Source organism: Rhododendron vialii, chromosome 4a, assembly GCF_030253575.1.
Source record: "Rhododendron vialii isolate Sample 1 chromosome 4a, ASM3025357v1".
Lineage (NCBI taxonomy): Eukaryota > Viridiplantae > Streptophyta > Magnoliopsida > Ericales > Ericaceae > Rhododendron > Rhododendron vialii.
Window position 1 is genome coordinate 43,902,425 of NC_080560.1, and position 23,404 is coordinate 43,925,828.

General features: G+C 37.4%; 3 protein-coding genes and 1 long non-coding RNA gene across 6 annotated transcripts; 1 reads left to right on the forward strand and 3 right to left on the reverse strand.

The window, feature by feature from the left end:
* Nucleotides 1–127: 127 nt before the first annotated feature.
* LOC131321997 (calmodulin-binding transcription activator 3-like) lies at nt 128–10,476 on the reverse strand. 3 transcript variants are annotated; one of them, XM_058353074.1, is made up of 12 exons: nt 10,145–10,476; nt 9,252–9,371; nt 7,682–7,797; nt 6,838–6,926; nt 6,227–6,272; nt 5,366–5,681; nt 4,380–4,648; nt 3,293–3,667; nt 2,469–3,172; nt 1,658–2,234; nt 900–1,207; nt 128–395 (listed from the first exon to the last, which is right to left on the reverse strand). In XM_058353074.1, the coding sequence occupies exons 1-12, from the start codon at nt 10,182–10,184 to the stop codon at nt 392–394; spliced, it is 2,964 nt and encodes a 987-aa protein (XP_058209057.1). In that variant the 5' UTR covers nt 10,185–10,476; the 3' UTR covers nt 128–391. The 3 variants fall into 3 exon arrangements, with proteins under 3 accessions (XP_058209057.1, XP_058209056.1, XP_058209058.1); XM_058353073.1 differs by having other exon boundaries at nt 4,371–4,648; nt 10,145–10,418; XM_058353075.1 differs by lacking the exon at nt 9,252–9,371 and having other exon boundaries at nt 10,145–10,401.
* A 1,928-nt stretch (nt 10,477–12,404) lies between these two features.
* LOC131323207 (uncharacterized) lies at nt 12,405–17,231 on the reverse strand. Its single transcript, XM_058354899.1, has 9 exons — nt 16,939–17,231; nt 15,451–15,564; nt 14,971–15,039; nt 14,843–14,862; nt 14,718–14,770; nt 14,586–14,616; nt 14,362–14,440; nt 12,849–12,988; nt 12,405–12,654 (listed from the first exon to the last, which is right to left on the reverse strand). The coding sequence occupies exons 1-9, from the start codon at nt 17,120–17,122 to the stop codon at nt 12,607–12,609; spliced, it is 738 nt and encodes a 245-aa protein (XP_058210882.1). The 5' UTR covers nt 17,123–17,231; the 3' UTR covers nt 12,405–12,606.
* Nucleotides 17,232–18,087: 856 nt separating this feature from the next.
* Nucleotides 18,088–22,814, reverse strand: LOC131322791 (signal recognition particle 19 kDa protein). The gene is made up of 4 exons (XM_058354259.1): nt 22,650–22,814; nt 21,925–22,108; nt 21,605–21,704; nt 18,088–18,481 (listed from the first exon to the last, which is right to left on the reverse strand). The coding sequence occupies exons 2-4, from the start codon at nt 22,099–22,101 to the stop codon at nt 18,345–18,347; spliced, it is 414 nt and encodes a 137-aa protein (XP_058210242.1). The 5' UTR covers nt 22,102–22,108; nt 22,650–22,814; the 3' UTR covers nt 18,088–18,344.
* LOC131322792 (uncharacterized) lies at nt 18,416–19,285 on the forward strand. The gene is made up of 2 exons (XR_009198966.1): nt 18,416–18,549; nt 18,750–19,285. It is a non-coding gene; the product is annotated as an uncharacterized LOC131322792 (long non-coding RNA).
* Nucleotides 22,815–23,404: the final 590 nt, after the last annotated feature.

The window sequence follows — 23,404 nt, forward strand, 5'->3', positions numbered from 1 at the left end:
CTTTGTCTTCTGTCCAATATTTGTCCTATTAAGCCATTTGTACAAACCTTGATGCAGCCGATCCATTTGGTTCCATTTGCCAAAAAGAAGAAACAGATACATTAAAAGATGTAAAGACAGATGCCTGTGGAGAAAGATGGTTCACTATATACTGCTGGATTTGGATAACTAGGTTTAGTATTCGACTTCTCTGTATGAGAATTTCGATTCTTGTTATATGAAATAAAGCTATAAGATGTAAAATACTATAGTTACATAGTAACATGTTCTGCAGTTAAATCTTTCTTTTCTTTTTTGAGACTATTTAATCTACAACTTTAAGTGCAGGCATATCGTCTTTCTTCACCTTCCCTTACTGTCAGCTTGCTATGATGCACTTGTTTCTTCATCGCTAACTGTAATAGGATAAAAATAAAGTTAACCTGCAGTTGTAGTATAATTATAATCTAATCCATAGATCTGTCAGATGTCATAGAATGAAAGAGTTATGTCACGCAGGCAGAAAACATAACCTATTTCTGATATTTCTTACCTGTAATTCTGTATCACCAGTAAAAAAGTGTAGATTTTTGGAAGTCAATTTGTCATTTTCTGTGTTAAAACCCTAAGCAGAGAGTACCTTCACATGATTTTGCCTACGGAAACTATTTCAATCCCACTGGTTTAGAGTGAAGAAAACCAAATGTAACCCCATGTAGCTTCTATTTCCTGAGGGCAGAGGCCCACAGTTCATGCTTCTTATTTAACCTAATTTTTCTTTGCAGAAAGAGAGAAAATTTCAATGAAAAGTAAGGTCAATAGCCGGTAAAATACATAATTAGAAACTGAAAAGGAACTACAAACCATTTGTTGCACATGGTCAGTCAATTACCGACTATGAAGCAAAGAATATGGTTCACCTTGAATCCTCAAACTTGGTAACCAGCCTCATGTACTGATCACGAGCCTCTGGGTGGCGAACCATGGACTGGACCCTTGCCAGAGCTTTCTCAACTCCTGCAAATTTTTGTTTCCGTCCAATTCGTAAAAAATCATATTCATCATTCTTCTCAGAGTCAGGACGTACGTTTCCAATTGTCTCTTGCATCCGAAATCCTCGCAAACCAGGCCCTTTTCGTCTCCAACGCAGTATTGCCTTTTCAACAATGCTAACAGACCAAACAACCTTCTTGTATTGCTTACGGACTTGATGTCCTCTCACATGAGCCTGAAGCCAATTGTGAAATAAACAAAAAAACCTCATCATATCTGAATCAATACGTAAAAGAAATCTAATCCTTTAGGTTTTCATGAAGAGAGGTAGCCAACGAAACCTAGAGCTAGAAGTAAATATAGACGTGTCAAATAAAACCAGATAGCTATTAATCCCAAAACGCCGAGCTGTTGAAAATTGAAAAAAAGTTGGTGTTGGGGCTTGAAAATAACTTGATACAGAGTCCTATCATAAACACTTCATAATGGTAGGGACTAAATATCAAATCAAATGCAATATATGGGAATAAATGAAACATGGTACTTTTCTGACACAAGCAAGTTGTTGAATAGTGCAAGCTAAAGTAACACGTAACACGATGAATCACAAAATGGAATAAACAAGTAATTTCAAAAACCTATAACAAAACACAGAAGCAAAGGCACACCAATGAGAGAAGCATACCTGAATTTTCACAACACGGTTCCTTATCTTCAGAAATTCTTTCCTGCCCTTCCAGCTACGGTACTTCTGCTGGATCTTTACAGCAGCAGAATGCAAATAATCCTCAAAATGACTAACCTTTCGGACCTTGTTCAATAATCCAAGGGAAACAAGGTCAACTGAAGATTCAGAAATGTTATTGTTACTCCTAGTAAGTTGTCTATGACGGAACGAACAAGCTCTAAAAGCAGTATGTATTAGGGCAGCTGCATGAGCAGATTTCCTAACAGCAGCAAGAGAACCTCTCAAGGAATGCTCCTCATCTGTTTGCTGAGGTGATAAAATATTTTGTGCTGCAGTCTCCAAAGCCTTTTCTGCTGCAATACTAGCAGCAGCACTTTCCATAGAATTTTCATTGAGAGTCAAAGAAGAAAGATGACTGGTTAGATCTGCTTCCGCCAAATATCCTGCGATCCCTTTGTGTCCTCTACTTGATGCTAAATCAGCAGCAGTTTGTCCTCCTGGAGATGCTGATGTTGGATCATCAACAGCACCCGCAGATGCACCCAATCTAATGAGTGCAATCACTGCTTCCTCTCTGGTTTATAAATCCAAAAGAGTGTAATCAGAAATTTGATGTTAATAATACAATAACGAGGGTACATGATGTTGTAAACTAAATACACACCAATACAAGATACAAAGCTACAAGCTGTACACCAGGCTGATCCAATATGAATTTGAAAAAGGTCTATCAATAGTATAAGGTGTTAATCGATGAATGAAAGGCAGACTTAAAATTATCAATTGCCATTCAAGATAATAACCTGACCTCCCATAGTATGCCGCCCAGTGAAGCGCTGTCTTTCCTCGTGTATCTCTGAAATTGGGACTGACACCGGCTGCTACTATGGGGTCCATGGCCCACGCAAAACCAAGACCAGCTGCCAAGTGAATAAGCCCTTGGCCTTCATTGTCCAAAATATGGGGTCCTTTACCTCCTTCATGTACTTTGCAGATAAGCCATTCATAAAGTTTGCCCTTCACCAAGTACTCAATCAATGCATCTCCAGGGTTTACAACACTATATCCTTCATAAAACATGACGGCATTCTCAACTGTTTCTGAACTAATTTTGCTTTTAGTTTTCAGTGAAGTGATATTCTTCTTGAGCTCACATTTATCACATCCAAATACAGAGCAATTCAACCACTTTCTCTCAGAGCCAACATCTAGCATTTTGCCTAGTCGTACTTGAAACCGCACTTCATCTTCTGGTGAAGCTTTAACAGTTGCAGAAGATGAAGCTTCTGGTGGTTTTTCACAATATTCAAACTCACGCACCTCACTACAGGCCAACCTATTACTGCATGTTATATATAGGGGAACTCGCCCAGGAGCATGAAAAGGAACTTGACAGCGAATAACATTGTCAGCCAAAACTTCAGCAGAGGCCTCAATTTCACCAAACATACAGCACCACTTCAAACTACCAGAATGTTTCTTTTCCCCCAGAAAAGTACCGGTGATTAAAACCTGTGGGAAAGCGTTCATTATGCACCAACATCAATAAGTAGCAGTATATCTAAAGCAACACAACTTGCTGCCATTTTTTATGAGGAAATAATGGAAAATCACGCATTAACAAATGCATACTTTGGTTTCAATGCCAGAATAGGCCCAATCTGGTGCAAAATCAGAGATACTAAACAGCTGATCTCGAGAAAGAGAAGGGCCCACTGAATCAATATTCAACTGCATATGATCCGAGGCGCTGGATACTTCCTTTTCATTTTCTGTATCAAACGTGTTCCAATAGTTGCCAGAGTTAGAGGCCATCAAAGAATCATCACAATCTCCACCAATTTCTTTATCCATCCATCTCCCAAAGCTGTCAAGTTTCTTAAGCTCTCCAGCTTCATCATTATTTGCTCTACCTACCAGAGCATCACCTTTGGCCGTAGAAGGTAATTTTTCTGGGGAGCTAGAATTATCTTGAGAATGGGGCTCAAGTAAGAGACAATCTTGTTCCTGTGCTAACAAAACATGGTGTTAATGTCACTTGTCCTTTCCTCTACATGATATAACCATAGATAACAATGCTATCCTGAAGTACAAACAGAAGAATAAAGAGTAATAATTGCTAATAGTTTTAGATCAATCAGAATAGGAATTCAATACCTATACTAGCTCTAAAAATTTTGCAGACAAAGCATAGTAATGGCATAGTTTAAAAAACAATGTTAGGAAGGCCGTTACGAATGCTAGCTTATCATCCTCTTTACTTCAGTTGATCACCAATATCATCAAAGAAAATGCAATTTAGTTGAATCCAGTTATGATGCCCATAGATACCTATTTCTTTCACAAAGATAACCTTGATGCCTACATGTACAAATGAAGTAGATACTCAAGATTCAACCAACATGTCAAGTACTCGAGATATTTAAACCACATTGATTCAAACTTAACACAATACTTCTCATTTATCGTTGTTCTTTTTTTGTATGACTGCATCCACCAGTACGCCAAATGAAGACCCAAAACTCTCCTGAATATTCTCTTCCTTCACTATTACCACTTACCCTCCACCTATCCAACTTAAAAACAATGAAAAACTAAGGTGGAAATATGCTAAAATTCGACCTTTCCAAAATCTTCATCATCTAAGAACAGGTTCACCAAAGCAAAAACACAAAACAAGAGATCACAGGACCCTTGGAATGCACTGTACATCGCATACCTGAGTTACTCTCAGGTCATCGGGACTTATCATATCTCCACATCTCACATCTTTAACTGTATTCTCGCCATCCAATCTGGCATCTATCAGCTTACGAGTTAAGAAATCAGCTGCGTTCAGTTGATTGATGATGAATTTCTGGTCATGCTTATGATATAAGTTCCCACTCGAACCATGTATATTAGCCCCAATGGATTGTCCATTACTACAGTTAAAGCTAGCTCCAAGAAATCCTGTATCCAGATGGCCACTTGACAACTCCAGAAGTCCTGAAGAAGGAAGCAAATCAAAATATTTTAAATCCTATTTAGAAATTATTTGATGAATCAAATTTCTGTACACTTTGAAGCAGAGTGGTGCCTTTAATTTTCATAGCCCTTCACAAGAAATATTAATGGACTTACAGTGCATCATTAGCTTCAATTTTTGTCAACGAAAAAAATCCAAATAAATCTTATGCAAAGGGTGGTATTCGCATGGTAAGAAATGTTTCCTTTTGCAAGTTTGAAATCAGTGTCCAATCAACTCATACAAAAGCTCAAAGCAGATGTTGTAAGCGTCTATAGTAATAAGTGTTTAATGCGCCGAAATGAACAGTTTCAGTTGCATGATTTCAAAAAAATGTGGGCTTACATACTAAAGTGGCCCTTTATATGCCCTTCAACCACAACTATGGTTACGATACATAAGCCCCTCCCAAGGCTCATTTATAAGTTTATAGTCCTCATTAGAACTCACGAGTCCAAAATTCAACATAAACCTTCTTGATGTCGCAGAATACTAGCATCGCAATGTATCTTTACCTGTTTTATTGCCTGCAAGTGATAATGCATTATGAGGCCTTCAACCACCATTATGGTTACGATACATAAGCCCCTCCCAAGGCTCATTTATAAGTTTATAGTCCTCATTAGAACTCACGAGTCCAAAATTCAACATAAACCTTCTTGATGACGCAGAATACTAGCATCGCAATGTATCTTTACCTGTTTTATTGCCTGCAACTGATAATGCATTATGAGGTAAAGAACCGCAAACTGTTAGAGCAAGAGAAGAGGTTCCTGGATCTTTTCCAGGATCTCTGTCCTCAAATGCAGAAGACAATGTCTGTTCATTCCAATCAACTGCATTCGGACTAGATGCATAAGGTGTTTGTTCACTCCAATCCACTGAATTCAGACTTGATGCATAAGACGTTTGAAGTGTTGAAACAGGGGAGTGAGTTTGTTCCAAGGAAGGCACACTTCCAGGTTGTGACCCTCGATCAACATTAAGCAAACGTGAGACATCCAATTTGTTACCCTGCATGTGGCATATCAGGAGCGATCAGAATAATAGACTGTGGGCGAAACCAATAATTCCAGAGAAAGTAAGCAACCATCTCAATGCTAACAAAAGGTAACAAAGTTTTTGGAAGTCTTTACATGGCCAACATTAACACCTAAATATAGAGGGTCACCAAAGCTGCAGAATGGGAGGCCCTTCCTATAGCTTTAGTTCATATAACAAGAAACAAATTTCTCATACAGAGTATTCTAATGTATTGAAACAAATCAAGAAGCTGAAAACACAGTCACTGCACCTAGTTATCGAAATCCAGCAATAGCTACTGAACCGTCTTTCTCCAAAACCTCTGTATTTACATCTTTAAATATATCCGTTTCTTCTTTCTGGTAAATGGAACCAAATGGATCGGGTGCATCAAGGTTTGTGAAAATGGCTTAATAGGACAATTTTTGGAAAGGAGATGAAATACCCACAAATTTTACAAGAACTAGACACAAACATCACACTTTCAAAGAAATTACACTGATGACCGCAACATAACAATTTTCGTAGAGAATCACCTCTTTCACTTCTCTATAGTGCACGAGAACAATATTCTCTAACTGCCTGAAACCAAACAATGGTTAAAGCATGACATAAGATTGGGAACATAATGAGAATTGAGAAAGTAAATTTTCATTTGTCAAGTGCATCATAATGCCAATTTCAAATATATAATTAAGGAAAATGACATATCTAGAGATGTGGAAGTTGACCAGAAAACAATTCTCAATAGAATATTCAGGTATTATCCCAGCACAAGTTTCTTTCCTCCTTTTCTTTTAAAAAACTACTTCCTTTGCAATTTGGGGGTGTGCAAGTGTTTGCATGCACATGTACTTTCTTCTTCTGTCTTCAGGTGTTGGAAAGGCATTTGCGTGAACACAAGGAACGCAAGTAGACTATAAATCAATGGTTTCAAATATTAACTGATGAAAAAATCATGAGCCAGACATCAATGGATCAATAAAACTCGAATGATCCCAGAGAGTTATCATCCAACACTAATTTAATGGTAGAAAATTTATTTGGCGCGGTGGTAACCAATTCACGACACAAGCTGTTATCATGTACTGATGTTAACAGATGTTTTTGAACTAGGGCTTAAAAAGATGAAAGCAGCAATACTCACTCATGAAGCATCCAATAACTGCGCCTCTGAAAGTTCTCATTATCCTCCCCATGGGCGTAGTAGCAATGCAGGACATCCACACTTCCAGCCTGTTTGAACCAACTCAGGAATATTAAGATTTCTTGCTGCTTTTTTTGGTTCAGAACAAGACAGCAAATTAAAGCTTGCGAGAATAATCTAACCAATTTTATTTTGAATGCAGCTAGTTGTTGGACTACAATTCATAAAGGTGTAGTAGTTAGTGTAACAAGCAGGCAACCTGAACAATAGGGTAACTGTGCTTTAAAGCACAACGTAAAACTAGAACAGACAAAATACCCCCGAAAGACATGGCTATGTGATGCCCACGAACCTTTTTATATATCTACAACAGATATAACTCACAAAGGTGACATATACCAACTACGTATCAATGTAAATTCCATTGTGCATGGCATACTCACAATTCATGGCCAACATAAACCAATACAAATTGGAAGTTGAAAAAACCAACAGTGAATCTTATGAATAACAGCTTAATTGCACGAAGCGGGAGCTGGAGGATCATAGAAGCTCCTCATTTGGGAGCGCCGACGGAACGTTTAGGAATAATTTATACGAATTGAAACTATTAAATTTGTAACTTGTGTCAACTGCAAATATTTTTTTAATGGATATAAGTAAATATTAGGTTTATACTTTATATTAAGTACTTGAGCAAATTTGAGTTAATGTTTTTCGAGTATCTTATCCCTCTAGATAAGGCCCGACAAGGTGCAAAACAATAAGGGCAACTTTTTACCACAATGTTTACAGTTATACATCAAAACAAGCTAACTTACGACTAACAGAACGAATAGCAGACCTTCAACTTTTCATGAGCTTCTTTGATAGTCTTCCCATCCTTTTTCTTCCTCCAACGGTGACCATCTTTCCGAAAATATCGAAGTATTTTTCGATTGAACAGGAACAATGAGCCAGCTATATTAAAAGGACAAAGGAATATAATCCAGGAGGTGTTCGCATATCACAAAATTTCTAGCAATAGGAGAAAACTCTTCATTTTTTACCAGATGCCAGCATTAAATAAGAAAAGATGCAAGGGGTAAGGAACAGGCAAGCAGTACAGCTAAAACAATCGTCTACTAAACCAAAACAAAAAAGACATCCACATGGCATATACGTCCATACAATTGAGGATAAAACCATCATGAAGTATGGAAATGGAGTACAGATAGTAACAATAAACAAGAGAAATGCAATAGCTGTTGATGGGGAAGACTGATGGTGCACTCAATAAGTCACTGAAAATTTATTGGTAAGCTACTTTTGGTATTCACTTACTGGTATATCCAAGAGTAAGCATAACGAAGATTATCGGAGTAGCCATACATCCTCCACACAAACCCATTCCAAAGGGTTTTTCTCTGAGTCCTATTCATGAACACTTGCTCTATGAGTCTATTCCACTTTGCTGGTTAAATTTCTAATCAACACAATTGATAGCAAGCCTGCACAACACAAGTTCTTCCTTCTTTATATAAGGATCAAGAAAGTGTGAATCCAAATACTTGGGCACTTAAAAGTGCCCACTGCACTTGACCAATTGTTATTTCTTCTTTTTATGGATAACTACAAAACGACATTCCCAAGAAACATAGTTTTTCACTGTGCATTCATCCCTATAACCGCATTTTCTTCTCCCACCATGAATCATTCTAAATACCCTCATTCTACCAATGATCGATTGTAGAATGTTTCCAGTAGTCCAGAATTGAAATTATCACAATAACCTGTAACAAATTCTAGCAAGCATGTATCTGACCACACAGCACCATCCTTGTTAACCAACTAACATTCACAATCAATGCCCTATTTGTATCCTCGCTGAAAGAATCGTCATAAAAACAATCACCTTCAGACATCTCCTGAAAATTCAGGTTCATTGTTCCTTCTAGTAAACTATATGTCTACGTGAGAATGACTTCAACACTAGGTTGCACATCCTTGTGAATTTTCTTCAACAGGATTCTCACTTCACATCCAACCTATGTTACCATGGTGCAGTACCAACTAAATTCGTTTTGGAACAGAATTTCAACTAAATTCGTTTTGGAACAGAATTTCTAAATTCACTACCGCACATGATACTTCATGCTAGAATTAGAAGAGAAGATTCTAAGGTTCGGTCCCCAAATAATCAGTAACTTGACCAATTCGATTTAGACATTGAACGCGCAGAGATGACCCTTTTTGTTTTCCTGATAGGTACAGAAGATGCCAAACACATTAAAAGAATATAAGACAATCTTGTAGAGATACAAAAAGTAATACACCAAAAGCTAGGACCCATAAATCCTCCATTAATACCATGATGCAAGGTGCACATATTGCAACATAGAGTTGAAGCTTGTAAAGTCAGTAACGGGGGCAACCTTGTGGCCGATTGGGCGGTTCAGATGCTAATTGAAATGTTTTGTGGTTCCTTAGAATTTCGCAAATTTCCATCGGTCGGAGCCAGCGTTGTTGTGCTTCTTGTAGTATTTGCTCAAGGTCTACGTAAGTCCAAGAGTTGAACATTAGCAACAACGAGTAGTACATCACTCATACAGGCCCAAGAAAATAAGAATATACGACATGAGACCAGAATTAACATACCAATGAACTACAACACAATATTTTTCTCGTCGTATTATCTAGTAGAATTCACCTTCAAATGGACATCAAACTAACCTCTCAACGCATGCAGACAACTGGAAAGTTTTTGTGACACAAGTGCGCTTGCGCGCGCGCAGACACACACACACAGGGGAGAGAGAGAGAGATGCACTGAAACTGAAGCTTAGAAGCAAGAAGATACACAATGCACGGGGAGTAATGGTTACCTTTCAAGACAATAAGGCATTCTACTATCACAATTGCAATCATCAATGCATGAACTAGAACTAAACACATACATATATGTATACACGTATCTATCTATATGTATATATCAAGAGAACACATTAAACAAGTTCATATACGTACGTATAATGTATATGTCTAAATCAAGAAAACGAGGAAAGAAGAAAGAAGGCGCTTGCACGTAATGAAGAATATTGACAGCAATCTATCGAGTTGATCGGAAAGGAAGGGGCATTTCCAACGAAACAAATCAAGATTAACATAATAATAATATCAATAAAAGAAGCATAAACCTCAAGAAAAGCGAGAAACTATCAAGAATGGTTAATAATAGTCCATAAACAGAACAGACAATTTGTATCTAATCTATACATGACATGACGATATATCCAGAGGAACGGATTAGGAGAGTGAGAAAACTCACTTAGTGGCTCAGTAGGACCGTAACGTCTGCTTTCCGCCATTATCAAACAGATACTCGAACCGAAACCCTAAAACAACTATCGCCAGAACTTCTTCCAAGTTGTAATCGAGAACTCAGAGAGAGAGAGAGTAGAGTAAACCCTAACAGGCTGAGAGCAATGAGTGGAGAGAGATGATTTGTTGTTGTTGTATATAATATACGTCATGCAAAGAAAGAAAGAAGTGTAGAGTTTTTGTTATGAGAGAGAGAGAGAGAGAGAGGTGGAAAGTCAGAGGAGTCAAGGTCTGTGTCCACACTGAAGAGAGAGAGAGAGAGAGAGTCAGAGGAGTCAAGGTCTGTGTCCACACTAAGAAAACTGATGAGGTGAGCCCGGCGAGGGTGAGGTCGTTTTTCTGTTTCTGTTTATAGGGTTATGGATCCGACGTGGCACTGGGGTTTTACTCCCTTCCTGGCTAAGCCGACGTCACATATTGGGATATCCTTTGGGACCACAACCGGATTTTCTGTCGTGTCTGAAAGCAACTTGAGTAGTTTTTTTTTTTTTTTTCAATTACCCAAAAAAAAAAAAACTTGAGTAGTTTTTTTTTCCATCGAAGGGAAGAGGTGTTCGGATCAATTTATGTACATCTTATTTTCATCTTTTTTGATTTGGTCAAAGACAGAACATCTACGCTGGAAGCTTGGAATTAGGAGATTAATAAAAATTACACTCTTGCGATCTGACCCCAAAAAATTATCACGTTTCATGTTTGGATTTACAATTCATCCATGTCCTCGCTTGAACTACCTCATATTGCAACTTGAGTAGTTTTCTCTCTATTAATAGTAATAATAACTCACTCATTAAACCAATTTAGCCAAATGGTTCACTTAAATAACGAGTTGGAGCTCGTGGAGCCCCCTAGGCCATGCAGAAGTGGTTCGAAAATATTCATTGGTCACCCTCACACATGTTGATCATATCTAAAACGAATTGATTGGAGTAATTTTTTTTTTTTAAACAACATGAACAAATTAGATTAGTCTTGTAATTGTATGAAGATGCTATCCTCACATTTGTCTTTAAAAAATTTGTTAAAAACGTTATGTTTGCATGAGCTTAATCTCACCACATTATGGCTTTAGAATTAGTGGTCTATACTTGTCTTCAACCGAATTAGTATTTTCATAAGTAGACTTAATTGTTTATTTTCCATCATAAATTAATTTGTTCTTTTTTGACAAATGAGCTACACGTAGTATACTACAAAATAAATAAATATTGAGTTGAATCCCAATTAGATCCAATCCATGATAGATTAGATAGATGAGATAGTGGGATGAGATCGGACTTTGCAATATTTACCCATTTTTAAGGGAGCTGGCGCGTATAGCACAAGGACACTTGTCTGACGGGTTAGCCGTGCCAATGCCATTGTAATTGCTTCAATCTCATGAGAACAACCATACATAGATATGGATCCGACGAATTATCCCGATAAATAAATTTTGGCAGTTTGACGCAACTGTATGGTGAGTACTCATCAAGGAAAAAAAAAAAAAGGGTATCAGGATTGGTCCCAAATGTTTACAAAAATCAATCAACTGAAGTTACTGAACCAAGTTGTGGGCCAATGATAGATCCAGCTCATTGCTACAGTGTGATCTGTGGGCGTTTGTTAAACTGTGGTCGTCTAACAATGGTACCAAGTCAACATCATTCAAACCACCAATCTGAACCGAACTTTCCGGATTGAGCGAGTCCTTACGGAGCTTACTTGACTGTAATTGAGCTTACTCTGCTCATTTGGTCCCGGATTATCACAAGAAAAACAACCGACGCTAGAAATTCTTAGGAATAAGAATGCATGAATGACAAGTTGCTTTCACTATTGAGCGCGTCCTTACGGAGCTTTCCTTGACTGAAATTGAGCTTACTCTGCTCAATTGGTCCCGGATTATTGCAAGAAAAACAACCAACTTAGAAATTCTTAGGTATTAGAATGCATGAATGACAAGTTGCTTTCAGTGCAAAAAGTAGTAGTCAAACTGCATTCAAGTCTTTCATGTCCGGTCCTCGAATGGGAGTAGAGGCGGTTGGGTAGGAGCCATATCTATATACAGTTGTTTGATTCAGATACGGAGGCAATCAAAATCAATCAAGTTGGATTGAAACTACCAACTAGTAAATATGTGCAATTGAAACGTCTGGAGAAAAGATGGGAAGTCAACTTTGCCATCACAGCATGACTAGTTAAAAAATTTGACGGCACAAGGATCATTGATGTAATAATCATAGACTTGTGAAAACCAATCAAAGTTACAACTCTCGACAGGAAAAGGGCTAAATTAGATGATTGCTTAAGACCTAGTTACAGTAAACAAACAGAGGAAGCCACATTTGCCAACCTCAAGACAAGACTTTCAGTGAGTTCCAGTAGAACAGAAAGAATCCAAATATACTGGACTCGAGGCGTCGTTTTTCAATCCAGAGGCGTTTCATGCGTCAAGCCTGGCCTTGATGAATTGTCCTAAAATCAGATGAGAAAAACAGAGAGAAACCAATTACTACGGCAGCATCCAACTCGGTCCCAGCTCAAGACATGCTTCTGCGAATTCAGGTGTAGAAAAGGGAACGCAATAATATCTAACACAATATTTGGCCAAGCGGGTCTCTCAAAGCCTTGAGGAAATTAAAGGTGATGATAAAGAAACTTAGACTGACCTTGATACAAACATATATGTAATGCACATCTGGATTCTTTCCAAGAGCTGCTTCCAACGAGCTTCCATCATCATCCAACGGAATAGAAGAGGTCAGCTCCCATTTCTGATGTCCAGAACTTTCTTTTGACGGAAGTTTTTCTGCATACATGGTCACAGTCATCCACAAAAGATGCAGTATTCATAGTCACATACCAATAACAATGAGGCGTGACAAGTCATATAACAGGACAGTGATTAATAAGGCAACAATCCACCATGATGTAAAAAAAAAATAAAACATTCATGATTGCAAGACCAGCTTCCCAAACCAAAGCTTTGATTTCCCTTGTGGTGGCACTCTTGTGGTGTCATTTACCATGTCAAGGGTTCGAACCATGGTACCCCACTCTCTCAACCAAAAAAGACCAGCTTCCCAAGGACTCTGGATTTGATGGATCTTTCTTTAGCCAAAAGTTGACAATACAATCAATGAAAAATAGCTTCAACATGATATTTTATCATCCTTTGAATATTTGTGCATGAATTTAAGTTAATACCCTTCCTTTGTGCACATTCATACATGCTTCTGCAAGTGCGCATGGGTATTGGCAAGACGTATATAAGGGTGTGCATGTACATGTGTAAAGGAGAGGCTATAAAAACCACAGTTCAAACCATCAAGTGCACTACATATTCCGACTTACACAAGCACTTGTATCTGCACAGGAGATGCATGGAACACTTGATTATACTTTTTCTCCCATAACATCAAGGTGAAATAAGGAAAGAGCAGTTGACGCGCTTTCCAAGTGATAAAACTTCTACTTCTCCCATTTTTTGTTTGAAGTAATTAATTTAGTTTCTACTTCTAAGTCAAAACTCAAGAGGGTAAGAGACACTTGACTGTCTATGTCAGCTGAATTTATAGTAACATGAATTGGTGGAACCGGTAAGCTATGTAAAAATCCACTATAAGAAGTAATAGGGACGGATCTAAAGGGGGGCACGTGCCCCCCCTCGAAATGAAAATATATTTTGTATAAATTAGCATAATTATGAACGTGTGCTAATATATAAACATATACACTTGCATATATCTCGAAAATACACATATAGAATTAGTTTTATGCCTGAATTTCATCATATGGTGCATTTATATTTGTTTTTTTATGAACTGTTTGTCTATTTGGAGCTATTCTTTCTTGATTCTCTTTATTTTTAACCGTCTGGAAGAAACATTTTAAAATAAAGTCATTAACAAAACTAGCTCGATCATTCTAAAACTCGTAGGTGTTCATTTAAAACATATTTTAAATTTTGTCTAAGATTTTGTGCTCATTTTTACCTAATTTAACTTAAAGTACGCGTTATAAACATTTGTAGTTAGTAATGCATACCTTAATTCTGTGATTGACTAAAAAAAAATGAACTTTTGCCATTATGATTAACAAGTGCCCCACTAGGCTATATTCCTGAATCCGTCACTGGGAAGTAACATTGTCGATCATAACTGCAATGAAGCTTTGGCTAACCTATCACATGAAGTTTTATTGTACATGACCATGATTCTCTCAACAAGCGTAAACGATAACTTGGTGCTCCATATGTGATCTGCATAACAAGTGAGCCTCGTTAGAGTAACAAGAATAATGCAAACAACAAAAGTCCACAAAGCCGCAATAGACATCAAGTAGGGAAAGACAATGATTTGTGAACAAAATTTTCTAGTCTAGAATAGAAAGTAAGGAATTCTTACCAGAATATAAACTCCTTTATTCTTGAGGACCCTATAGTTTGTCATCAACTGCTTCAATATTTGAACAGATCAAGAAAGAAAAAAGTAACAGTGTGGGAAAAATGCCTAATGTTGGACTTGATTCCATCATACCTTCCAACCTCCTCAAGCATCTTAGCAGCATTTAGACGTGAATTACTGCCGCACTACAAATACAAATTTCGGTTTAGTAATTAACTCTTTAACATAACGGAAGTATAAGCAAATACAGAACTCACCAAGAGGGAATCTAGAGTCCCTGGAAATACCACAAATAAAATTACATCAGGTTTGTTTAGAAAACCATTTGAACATGCAACTCAGATTCCATAAAACCGTCCGGATAGAGGACAAATATTCAACAAACCTTTATCAATAACAGCATCAAAGGAACCTGCTTCAAATTCACTCATATCTCGGACATCCATTTTAATATCTGCTAAATGTTGAGGAAATGGCGGTTACCGTATACAGATCATCATTGCAGTTCTAACAAGGACGGAAGTTCCAGCTGTTTCATGGAATGATCCTGAGAGCATCTTTCCTATTCACTAATTGTGTGACTATCAGTCTATTTGTTTCTAAAATTATAGTTCTAATATTCACAGGAAGGATGACTGCCTCGAGAGTCGAGACATAGCACAACAAATAACGTATTGTTACTGAAATGCATATGAATGTGCTCAATGCGACTGATTTCAGACCTCAATAGATCCACATCAAGTTCAACCAACTACAGCACCATGGAATCAAGTTATACAGATGAACATAAAAGAAACTACATCTTAGAGCACTTCGAAATCGAAAAGCCAGAGATCCTTCCTACACAAAAACAAACAAAAGATACACTTCAGCTGCGGACGGTTGCTGTATTTCTTCTTCATGGCATCAATCACAACAGAGGATATATCAACGTTGACAACATCCATATACCCATCATCAACCATTCCTTCACTAAATGCTGCAAACACAAGCACCGTAATTAGCAGCCACACGTTTAATCTATATAGTTGCTATGTCAATACAAATTCGTCCAACATGCAATCCCCTCAAGGAAAGAACCACCAAAACATTGAAACCAGCAAAAGCCATGAAGTTTTCTCCTAATGTCTAAAGGCAGAAGTTGCAGCAGCAGCTGCGAATTTTAGCACAATTAAAGCAAAACTGGAAAATCGTTGCAGATGGGTGTGCTTCCTATTATTAGTCAATAGTCATCCTTTTTTACCTCGTACTCTTTCAATATGTCAGTTAACTAATCAAAATAGACATCATCAGTGAATTACATACCAATAATGCACTAATTTTATCATCACTTCAACGATTGAGCAAGTGATTTGCCACCATTGTGGCCCCTTATTAAGACTTAAATAATCAATTTCAATCCGCATACCAGACTTCTATGCTACGTCTCCAGAAAATTATGCATCCAGATCAAAACTTCCACTCATAAAATTCCAAATTTGGGATGATGCAATTAATTCAAAAAGACAAATCCCATAGATGGACTCTGCTTAGAGACAAAATTCCAACAGAGATCTAACACAGAAGCTCATAGACTCATAAGAAAGATAGAGACGCAAAATATTCACACACACACACAAATACTCATATGCAGCCGTTGAAATCTGAAAATTGCTTAATATAATGTTGGGACCTCTCCATTGATTTTGAGGTGGTCATAGAGTTTTCACATTTTGTTCATTTGATACGTAATTAAGGCCTAGTTTCCCCAAAAAAAATACAACTTAGATTTTTTGTTTTGTCCTTATTAAAAAGATCTTTTTGCATTTGTTAATTTTGAATCAAGCTTTTGTGTTTTTCGGATTATTGGTTGGTTCGACAAGAGAAATCAAAAATAAAAAAACCTATGACTTTTACCCAAATTTTTATGAAAATATCTTTTCTACTTTTTCTTGGATAATTCTAAAAACATTTGGGTACAAATCATAATTTTTTACTTTTTTAATTCCTTTTATCGGGACGAACAAACAATTCACAAAAATTTGATGCAAAACTAACAAATCCGAAAAGAATTTGAATGAGGAAAAAACAAAAAAGTCAATTTTTTTTTTTTGGTTTGGGAAGGTAGGCCTAAAACTAGTTAGTTTGAGTGTGCACCAGTTGAAGAACCACGCAAATTATCTGTGTCCTGCTTTTCTTTTTTCTTGCTTGATTTGGATGGAATTGAAAACAGCATAAATGTATGATGATGTATATAATATATGGACACACACACGAGAGAGAGAGAGAGAGAGAGAGAGAGAGAGAGAGAGAGATGTAGAAATGCAGAGATGAGGCCATGGGGGAGGTTAAGAAAGGTAGCAAGCAGACCGACCAGAGTTACCACAGCCGACGACGAGGACGCGGTGGAGATGAGGAGGAGGGGGGAGGTAGAGGTGGAGGAGTGGGGACAAACAAGGGTACTTTTGGTACCAATCGAATGGGCTTGTCTCTTGAGCGTACCGATTGTCCCAGTACGATGGCTCTCCGTATGCCTGCGACGTCGCTCCCAGCGTCATCTCTCTCTCTCCTCCTTGTTCGGTTTCTTCCTTCGCAGGTGAAGGTAGGTAATGCTCCTGTGACTGAGTTAATGGTAGTTTATCAGATGGCGATCTAAACTAGAAATGGAGAAGATGATGAAGTCACAAGGACAGTACCGTCATTTCATAAACACTGGACACGTGTGCACACCCCAAAATAATACTCCATTAGTACTACTTCGTTCGTTTTAATAATAATAATATATATAATAATATATATATATATATAAGCCTGGCGATTCGGTCAACTGATAAATACACTCCGTACTTGGACGTTTTGACGCGGGTGTCTTAATTAATTGGAACTAATCAAATTACTAGTAGTATTTTTGCATTATTGATTATTACGGAGTAGTATTTTTGAATTATTGATTATTACTCTATCCGTCCATTTTTAAGTGTCCTGCTTCGTAATTCCAACTTATTAAAAAGACATCATCATTATACCTTTCACATAAACTTTTTCCTCCACTTTCCCTACTTATCCATCATCATTACACTTTTACTCACTCACTTTTTAAAATGGAATCTACTTTTAGGGACAAAATAGACAATTCACCAACTTTTACCCACTAACTTTATAAAATGGACACTTATTAAAGGGCAGCCCAAAATAAAATACCGGACTATAAATAAGGAACGGAGGGAGTAGTATTTTGCATGCACGATCCAGTTGAAGTTGAAAATGACAAGTAGAAGAAAAATGGAAGGTGATTTACGTACAGCATCAATCATTCTAAACGGACATGTATTGCTTAAATCTTACGTACAAGTTATTGAAAAAAATTACCAGTCTGACTTCTCAACTTGTTTTAATCTCCGAGTCTGTCTACTTTTTGAGCACTCTTGGACGAGGTTTCGGTTTACTCAAACTTCACTAATAATGTTCATGGAGAATTCTCTGTCAGAGAGAGAGAGAGAGAAGAGAGAGAAGTCTCGCAGTGTTCAGATAATTGCACAAGTTATTAGGCAGCAACAATGTCTTCAATCAGAAAACAACTACCAGTATCTCCTTTTAACATAACTCGTGCACTCTATCTCAACACAACCGAATCCTTTCTCAGGAAAAAAGCACCAATGTATAATGTACTATAACTCAGTCATACAAAAACAGGATGACTAATAACATAATAAAGAGGCCTTTGTTCAAGGCGACCGGCAACTAATCACGATAACGGGGCAGTAATACGAATTGGTGAAGCTATCTCTTCTTTTTTCCACCCTTCCCAGATTTTGCAGGTCCAGCACCAGAGGTAGATGCAGCAGCAGGCTCCTGTTTTTTGGTTCTTCCAGGGTGTCTGGGTACTAACTCTGCTACGCAGTGCATTAGCTGTTTCCCTGCAAAGTACAATACCACAACATAACATAATAAATAAACAAAGATGAGCAAATGCACATGGCATTGCGTTAAAATTCAAATCTGTTCCAAGCACTTCATAAACCTACGGAAATAAAATGTGTTACTTCTGTGATAGATCTATACTACACAATTTTTATAAGTGTTCCATATCAGCATATCCTTGATTTCTTTCTCTCTCCTTCCTTTCGATTCTATCTTATTATCTCACTGCCATTACCATATAATCGTTCTGGTTTTCATGGATAGGCAGCTACTGAGAATGAAAATAACAGTTGGCCAACATTGTATGTAGTATATCTATCATCAAAATGGGCTAATGGCAAAGTGAAAAGCTGGTAAAAGAGAACGGAGGGACAAGAAATAAAAGAAACGGAAAGAGTATCAGTACAGACAAACATGTACAGCAACCGCGCACAGCTGGGTTTTGCGCCTGTCTTGGGTCCTCCAAAGATAATCGGAGCCTCTCATTTTGTTTAACATGTTTAATATATGGTCACTACAAAAAATCATCTCAACCGAATGTCAGTAAGGGCACTTACAAAACATCCAATTTCGCTTTAAAATTTAGGACATTTTGAACAAAATGAGCGCCTCTGGTCATTTTTGTAGGAATCGAGATGGGCGCAAAACCCTGCTGTGCTCGGCTGCTGTGCATGTTTGTCTATACCTGTAGCAGCTCTACGAAAGAAATGTACAAACAGGGCTCCACAGGTTGCAAGGAGGAGGCTGGAGCCGAGCATTTCAAGATCATATTTTCATGTCCTAAATAGACTGAATACATAATTACAGGAAATTAAGGTCATACAAACGTAGCCATTTTGAGCTACAAACCAATGCTATATAGGAAGCCCAATAGAAATGCTCACTTGACTTAATTTTAGCCTCTTAACCCCTACAAGAGGGGCACCAAGCTCTGGCCTGTTAACATGACAGATCCCAAAAGGATTTAAAAGGATACAAACTCTACGTTGTCTAACCTAACATACACCTTATGTGGGAAGCTACTTCATATGTAACAACCAAGGTTACCTTCTACCACGCACTTAGATAAGCTTTCTGTGAAGAGTAAACAAGCAAAATGATAATCTAAATCCAGCAGAGAGTACGAAGGAGAAGAGTACTACGTCAAGAACCAGATATAAACTCCTACAAGTTTCAAAAGTTCTACTGCAAAGGTATGAAATGGAACTAATGACGAACTGTAGTTGGTTGGTCAAATGAACTCAGATGACTACATTAAGCTAAATGAAAAATTAATAAAGAGAATGATTCCCATAAAGATAGGAACTATAATTTTCAAAGTCAATGTTGAAAACTAGAGTAAACTCAACAAGCCTTTATCCCGTTTCGTAGTTGCTGGCCATGTGGTTCCATTTCCTCCAACTGATTGCATCTGAAGTCCTATTTCCCCTAATTTTCAGGTAATCATGTCCTTTTGCAATCACCTCAATTCAGTCTCTGGTTGGCCTTCACTTGTATCAGAGAGTATTAAGGGCCAATTTAAAAACTCAAAATCTTCAATTTAGCTACCCACATCCTATTTATTTTTGTCCTTCTCATTTTCTGCATTAAGAAAGCAAAAAGAAGCAAGTAGTTCTCCTACAACACATAGTATTTGATTCCGTTTGAACAAAACAAACTCAAAAAGAAGCAAGTAGTTCTCCTACAACACATAGTATTTGATTCCGTTTGAACAAAACAAACTGTAAATGTTCCTTAGGTTTTTTTTTTGGAAAAACACTTAACATCTTACGCAATCAATCAGCCACTTAGTAACCAAATGAAATTAAGTACAATTGCGTAGGTTAAATCAGAAATGGACTATATATCCTATTTGTGAACAACATTAAACATCTATCACAATCAAAGGACCACTTAATAACCAAACATGATCATGTGCTCTCAAACGTAATGGTCAGGCTCTCGAGCTATCAAACAGCTACTTGGTAACCCACTTGATAAGCATTATCGTGTATGTGCTGAAACTTCCTTACTAGGATCTCTGGTTAGCGCATCGGGTAACCAGTAAAATACTTTAAAAGGTTGCACTTGAATGAGTGAGTTTGAAATTCAGAATATCAAAGATTCAAAAACCTAAAACATGTATGGACATTGTTGTTTAGTGTTGCAATGATAATTTGATGCACCTACGGGGATGCTTATGATACAAGAATCCTTCCTGGGAGTTCCGATGACCATATCTACCAAGGGCGGAAAGAGTATTTTTGAGAAGTGGGGTCAATACCCACAAAAAATATCAGGTCTTTTCTCAAGCATTTGCTAATTAGAAAATGTGTTAAGAATAAAAAAATTGCTAGATTTGCTTTAGAGTGGAGGTTAACGCGCAAAAAACGTTCGATGTTAGTGAAAAGTGCCTGAAAATCTGAGAATGTGCATGGATATCTATGGAATGTTTGTATATCCACACATATAGGCAGTGACAGACGCAATATTTGGTCTGAACCGCTTGTATTTCTATAGTGACAACAAAAATCATATTCCATATTCATAGATTGCTACTTGGTAGGTCTAAGTTTGTGTATATATACCAAACCATCATTTTATTTTACAAATGTGACCAAAAAATTATGGATAACTTAAAATTGTTTTCCACTTAAAATTATTTTAAAAAACATCCAAGGGACTTGCTGGGGCCAATCATTTATAACTTTCCGAACCAATCTGAAAAATAAGTAGAATTAAAGAGAATATTTGGATAGAATTGAGCAGGGGCATCCCCCAGCACCTTCCTTCTGTCCACCCCTGCCTATAGGGCAGTTGTTAGCACAAACTGCAGCGTTAAAAGGGGACAACTTTGTAATTTTGTGGGTGTGCTTCATATTTGTTGCAAACTCATCAGAGTTGTGGGGTCAAATTAAGAAAATTGCGCAAAATTTTCAATTGATGAATGAAGAAATTGGATCAACCCCACTTCAACCCTTCTCCCCCTGCCCATGGTCTTAACTATTAGTAGACAAGCACCCAAAAAACCCAACGATTTAGGAAACAAAAAACAAAACCAGGTTTCTCATTATGCAAACAAACAAAAAAATTGAACACGAAATTAACATATACTTCTAGAAAATAAAAACCATCCTTACTTGAAGAAATGGCTGGATTAACTAAAGTCCCATCCTCCTTTTTCAGCATTACTCTCACCCTTCCTCGTTGCATGAAATCACGTGGATATGCCTTGTCAAGCTTCCACAGGAAATTTATTTCAGAAAATATGTAAGTTAGACAAAATATTATCACCATGCCACACAGAATCATTTTCCATCTAAGGCTAAGATGGTGAAGTCCATCAATTCTTTATCTGAAGCGAAGGAATGGTGAATGCAATCAAACTAAGGAAAAAGCTTAGGAAAATTGAATGCAATCAATTTTTAATCTAACTACTGCATGTTTAAAGACAACAAACCTCAATTGCGAACGGGAGTTTAAAATGGGCGCAGCAATCACCAATCTCGATACATGTAGGATTTTCACAAGCTTTGCCTGCGCTTATCCGTCTGCCCTCTGCTATTGTTTTCTTTGAATTTATGTAGACAGGATACAATATGATCCACTTCTTTATGTTAGAGATTTCCGCGTCCATGTCTCTCCTAAAACACACAGTAGTGACAATTATAGCAAAAAAAACCCATTCCTCAATCCAATGTTTGTACTTGCTATCAATAACTCACACTTCCATGGGAATACTAGAAGAAAGGCATACAAGTTGAGGACAAAGCGGGGAAAAAGGCAAGGAAAATGTCGCAGTTGAACAGGTACCTCATGAATAATACAGTCAAAGATCTTAGAAGATCATGCCATCAGAACATCAAATCTTAATACTGAAATCAAAAAAAAAACGACCAACGCAAAATGTAACTGGTTTGGCCAGGGCCGGCCCTGGGGAGAAACGTAGAAAGCCAAAGTTTCAGGTCACCAAAAAAATTGCTACATCTAAGTTGAATGGATTTCCTCCCGGTGTGTGGATCCGACATCCTCTTAATCCTACAGGTGTGTTTTTCACTAGACCACATACCTATTTTGTTTAAGCATCTGAATTACCCGTTAAAAAAGCAGCAGAGAGAGATAGCGACGAGATAGACAGATGGAGACGACCGGAGAGAGAGAGAGAGAGAGAGAGAGAGAGAGTACCTGCTCGATTTGAGATTTGGGGCTGGTTCTGATTCTGATCGAATAGAATTTTACAGGAGCAAATTTCTAGTGCAACAATTCCCTTTGAAGACCCTAGAACTTTATTTGCGTAATCGCGAATTACTCCCCCTGCTTGTATTTTTTTCCGGTTAATTAATAAGGTGGGCTTTGGCCTTCGTAGATGGGTTTATCCCATATTGGTGCCCTTCGATTGATTACTTATATCTTTCCGTGAAAAAAAAAAAAAAGGATTGGTTACTTTTCAATTGCAGGTATTGAGTCTCGAATTGGACAGAAGCGTTTTTTGAACATAGATGTTGTCTTGCTCCTATTAATCTTGTAACAACTTCAAAATTAATAAAATCTTTTTGCCTTTCGAAAAAAAAAAGATAAAAGAAATTGCAATTGCGATAAGTAACGAGGTGGGATTGTTAATAAAGAGACAATTTTTTTTCTCTAAGTTTGTTTTGCAAATGATTAGAGCATGAGATTGTTAATAATGTGATTGTTTTGTGTGGAGAATTGGATTAAACTCAATGATTTTCATTTTTAACCTTACACAAATACACCTGTTGATGAGAGAGAGTGAGAGAACAAAGGTATTTTAGTCAAGCTACATATGAGACAAGTGATTGGGATTAACAATACCATCTCTTCTATGGCGAATCTCTCCATTTTGGAGGATTAACAATTCCATAGGCTAACGATTTTGTGAAACCAAACAATTGATTAGGGCCTCACATGACTCAAAGTCC